Source organism: Malus domestica, chromosome 05 (genome assembly GCF_042453785.1).
Source record: "Malus domestica chromosome 05, GDT2T_hap1".
NCBI lineage: Eukaryota > Viridiplantae > Streptophyta > Magnoliopsida > Rosales > Rosaceae > Malus > Malus domestica.
The window spans coordinates 41,274,671-41,278,966 of record NC_091665.1 but is presented as its reverse complement, the minus strand read 5'-3'; the positions used below and the strand labels follow the sequence as shown (position 1 = coordinate 41,278,966).

Below are 4,296 nucleotides of genomic sequence, written 5' to 3'. Positions count from 1 at the left end.
GCTACCACTCAATACTAAGCTGTAAGGCTGCCAGTGCCAGAGGTGGAACAGATGAGTTCTGATGAACCAAAACACAGGTGTTGTGTTTGTGTGTGGCTGCAAGGTGCAAGGAACCAATCATTTTAAGTGACGAAAGTTCTACCAATAGGTGGTGAAAGAACTAATAATTAATTGCAAAGTTAGTTATAATTTGCATTATACTTGGAGAACTATTGGTTTCCAATTTTTATAGGTTCCATTTTATTTTTAGTTTTTATTATTTGATTTAGAGACATAGGAAAAATATAAAGGCGAAAATATGAAAGAATAATGATTACTGATTGAGGGAGGAGGAAGAAATGAAGGAAATTTTTAGGAAAAAAGATTTTAAATTATTTTTAGTTTTTATTTTGTGTATCCTTTCACATAAATCTTTATCACTCTCCTTCCACCATCACTTCTCCACCATTATTTATCCATTCTATCTCTCACACACTTCAATCTCTATCTCTATCTCTATCTGTATTTGTATCACAAATAATAAAACTCAAAACCTAAAAATGGAATTGAAACCAAACACATGCCCTAATTATATTTTCCATAAATTTTCAAGTTTAGCATGCATATAATTCGATATCGTTTGCTTCACAAAAGATTTATATGGAAACATATAGGAATGCAAGATAAATAGATATTTGTTATGAGTTTGATTCACAGCTGTGTTTCCAGTGTTTAGTGTGCCGTTGCTTTTTTTTGGGTGTGCGGTTGCAAAATAGCATATTTATAAACATTTTCTCATTTGTGAAACCACAAACCATATATGACATCACATAAAAATATAAAAAAAGATGGTGGTAAGTGAGACATGCTCGCGGTTCTATATGTAACAACTAACAAGTATATCTATAAATAGCTTCCCCCTTTGGACCATTAATGTACGCAGCCACAATAGAAGAGAGAGACAGAGAGAGCTTCTGCTTGGTGAATACAAGCATTTTCCTGAGCAGTTGTTTTGATAATCGATAGGTCGATATGTTGCCAATTGGATTGTCTTCTGTTTATCTATGGTGCAGTACTGCAGCCGGCATTGCTGGTATACCTTCTTCGTTTTTACAAAATATATATTTCTGTGTGCGCGCGCGTGTGTATGTATTGTGTGCATATATATATGTATATATATTGCTTTAGATACATGTTTCTGCTTCATGAAGCACAACCATGCATGAAATTTTTTGAATGACTTCATATCATCCTGTTGCGGATCAAGAACTTCACCTTGATTTAATTGTTAGTTTAAGGTGAAAATTCACAAGTAGTAAGGCCTTGCTTTATATTCTTGGAATCTATAAAAAAATATTCAAGTTGTCATAATCACATATTCTTGCACAAAAGAAACGTCTGAGATTCGACATATGTATATTATATGGTTTTTATGACGCCTACTTCATCAGACGTGGGGATCAAAATTGAGAAAACCTGGTTATGATAACGTAAGAAACAATGTGAAACTCATCAAAACAATCTGAGACATTTATTTATTAATTGTGCATGTATGTATAATGAATATGATTCAAGGCCCCATGCCTTGATACAATCATATGCCCTCAATTTTACTGTACGGACAAGCTTTCTATGATCGATTAATCTTCAGTTGTACATAGACTTGTCAATGCATTTTATTTTTATTCAAACCTGATCCCGATTTGATGATAATCCATTATGATCCGAAGTCAATAACCCATTACCTTAACAAATCAAGTATGAATTAGAGATAATAGTAATTTGATCCAAGTTAGTATGTATAATTTGTCAATTATTTGTTTTATTACGTATATAAATGTCATTTGAAGGAGGTCTTTTTCTGGTAGAATATAATCATTTTTTCAACTTCTTGTATGAAAATTAAAGTATATTATTGGTAAAAAAAAACCTTTGCCGATCGAAGGAAATATGTATAAAAAGTGTGATCGATGGGGTAGATATGCAAATTTGACTAAAAGAAAAACCGATTAGAAATGCAAGAAACATTCTAACACTCATCTCTGTCAACTGCAGGCAATATCTGTGCAATTTCGTTATATTTGTCCCCAATGTAAGTTGTTTATAAAGTTTATGAGAAAGATAGGAATTCATGAAAATTTTCGCTTCCCACTGACTTTTGAATCCTTTATGTTCTTTCAGGCCAACATTTAAGAGAATTATCACAAACAGGTCAACAGAACAATTCTCAGGATTGCCTTACATATACGGCCTTTTGAATTGCTTGATATGCACATGGTATGGCCTGCCTATAGTGAAGAGTGGTATTATAATGGTGGCTACAGTTAATTCAATCGGAGCTGTTTTCCAGTTAGTCTACTTGATCATTTTCATTATGTACGCCGAAAAATCAATTAAGGTAATCATCTCTCCCAAATTCTACCTGCTCTTCTTAAGATCAAGTCCCCTTTTCAACTCTGCATGACTGACCAATTGTTGTTCTTTAAAATGCTCATTGTAGTTGAGGATATCAGGATTGCTCGGAATAGTTTCTGTTCTTTTTGCAGCCGTCGTCCTTGTGAGCTTAAGACTTTCGGGCCATGAGAGGGAACTGTTCGTAGGATATATATGTGCTTTTTCAGTAGTTTCAGTGTATGCTTCGCCATTGTTTATCATCGTAAGTTCGCATGGAATCATAGTTATATTCTCCCTCAGGTTGCTGTGCAATTTCTTCTCATTGATGTCGTTTCACATATACCTTTTTTCAGAATTTGGTGATCAAAACAAGGAGTGTTGAGTTCATGCCATTTAATCTTTCTCTTGCAACTTTTTTGGTGAGTTTCTCTTTCTGTGCATACGGAGCGTTGCAGGGCGCCCCTTTTGTCTATGTAAGTATTCTTTTTCCTTGAGCGAATTTTAGAAGTTCTATTATCACTCTAAGCAGTAACAACATCACACTTGTATAACTTATTAACTTGTGTTTATTATTTTTCATGCAGATCCCAAACGGTCTTGGAACAATTTTAGGGTTTGTCCAGTTGGTTCTGTACTCATACTACAGCAAAATATCTGGAGATGATGACTCAAGAGAACCATTGCTTGTTTAATTTCGGATGCGTCGTGAACGAACTTACTGGACCAGTTTAAACTCAATGCAGTAAAATCAAAGCCCAAGGTCATAAAATGTTGTAGTGAAGGGTATGGAGTTTCTACGTGATGCAGTATAGAATCTCACTCGTCTATCAACAAAAAAAATCTCAAGAGGGTAATATCAGCCCTAGGTCAACTGTTGAATTATTTCCACAATTAGCACTGTTTATCTTCGCATATCTTCTCTTAATTAGTTGTTGTTATTATTTACTTAATTAGGAAAAGATTGTAACAGTCTAGGGTTGTCACCATCCATAAGCATTAGCCTTAACTCATTAATCAGTTTTCTTTCTGTGCACCGTTCGATCTTGTCAACTTTGTTCATTCTTGCATAATTCACGCTCCCCTTGCATTGGTATAAACTACTAGTAAGTAGGAATTATTGATTAATTATTGAATAACAGTATCAAGTTTGCATATGAATAAGCTCTTTCAACCTATTTTTTCATCTAATATTATAATACCATTAAATAAATTACAATACAAATTTTCAACAATCCTCCACCTGAATTCAAAATTAAGAATTTGAAATACATGTGCAGATCGATGTATAGGAACCTATAAGAGTACTAGAAGAGACTTATCAGATTTATCTCAAGTAGTGTATAAAATGATGTTGAATTATTCCCCACTAGTATAAACTAACAAGACAATACGAATTTTACATCTCTCATCCTAATATATTATATATGCAGTTGTGTTCTCTCAACTAATCCAAAATTCAAGAAAGTTTTAAAAAACTACGAGCTCGTTTGGATGTGCTTTTAAAATAATTAAAAGCGCTTTTAAAGAAAATGTTTTTGGGTTCCAAAAGCACTTTAAAGTGTTTTCTGCAAGAAGCATCAGTTATGTGCTTTTTCTAGGAAGCACTTTAAGTGCTTTTCTAGGATTTACTTGTATTTTTACTAATGATTAGTTCTAAAAAAAAAGTTTCACCAAAAACACATTTGGTCATTTTAAAAGCACATCCAAACTACTGTACGAGTACAAAGCACTTTTGCTATCCTAAAATGAGGCATGTAGTCTGTTAACTTATTGCAACTAGTTTGTCTGTTCAACCTAGAATCTCCAATCAACTTCACTCATTGAGTTGACTTTTTATCATTCCTTTCATGAGTAAACTGTCGGTTTACCCCCTGAACTTTCACCTCACTTTCGATTTCCCCCCTGAACTTTTCCATTGGAAAA

The 4,296-nt window shown here is 33.6% G+C and overlaps 1 protein-coding gene across 1 annotated transcript; it reads left to right on the top strand.

Moving 5' to 3' along the window:
* The first annotated feature begins 927 nt into the window (after positions 1-927).
* Positions 928-3,400, top strand: LOC103434942 (bidirectional sugar transporter SWEET2a-like). The gene is made up of 6 exons (XM_008373321.4): positions 928-1,072; positions 2,035-2,071; positions 2,161-2,377; positions 2,480-2,635; positions 2,727-2,846; positions 2,958-3,400. Exons 1-6 carry the CDS (start codon positions 1,012-1,014, stop codon positions 3,063-3,065), a joined length of 699 nt encoding a protein of 232 aa, XP_008371543.1. The 5' UTR covers positions 928-1,011; the 3' UTR covers positions 3,066-3,400.
* Positions 3,401-4,296: the final 896 nt, after the last annotated feature.

Excerpts from the sequence above, each read along its gene's own strand:
- LOC103434942 (XM_008373321.4), top strand. The coding sequence starts at position 1,012 with ATGTTGCCAATTGGATTGTCTTCTGTTTATCTATGGTGCAGTACTGCA. Across the intron at positions 2,636-2,726 it reads CTTCGCCATTGTTTATCATC|AATTTGGTGATCAAAACAAG; the intron begins GTAAGTTCGCAT and ends ACCTTTTTTCAG. Across the intron at positions 2,847-2,957 it reads AGGGCGCCCCTTTTGTCTAT|ATCCCAAACGGTCTTGGAAC; the intron begins GTAAGTATTCTT and ends TTTTTCATGCAG.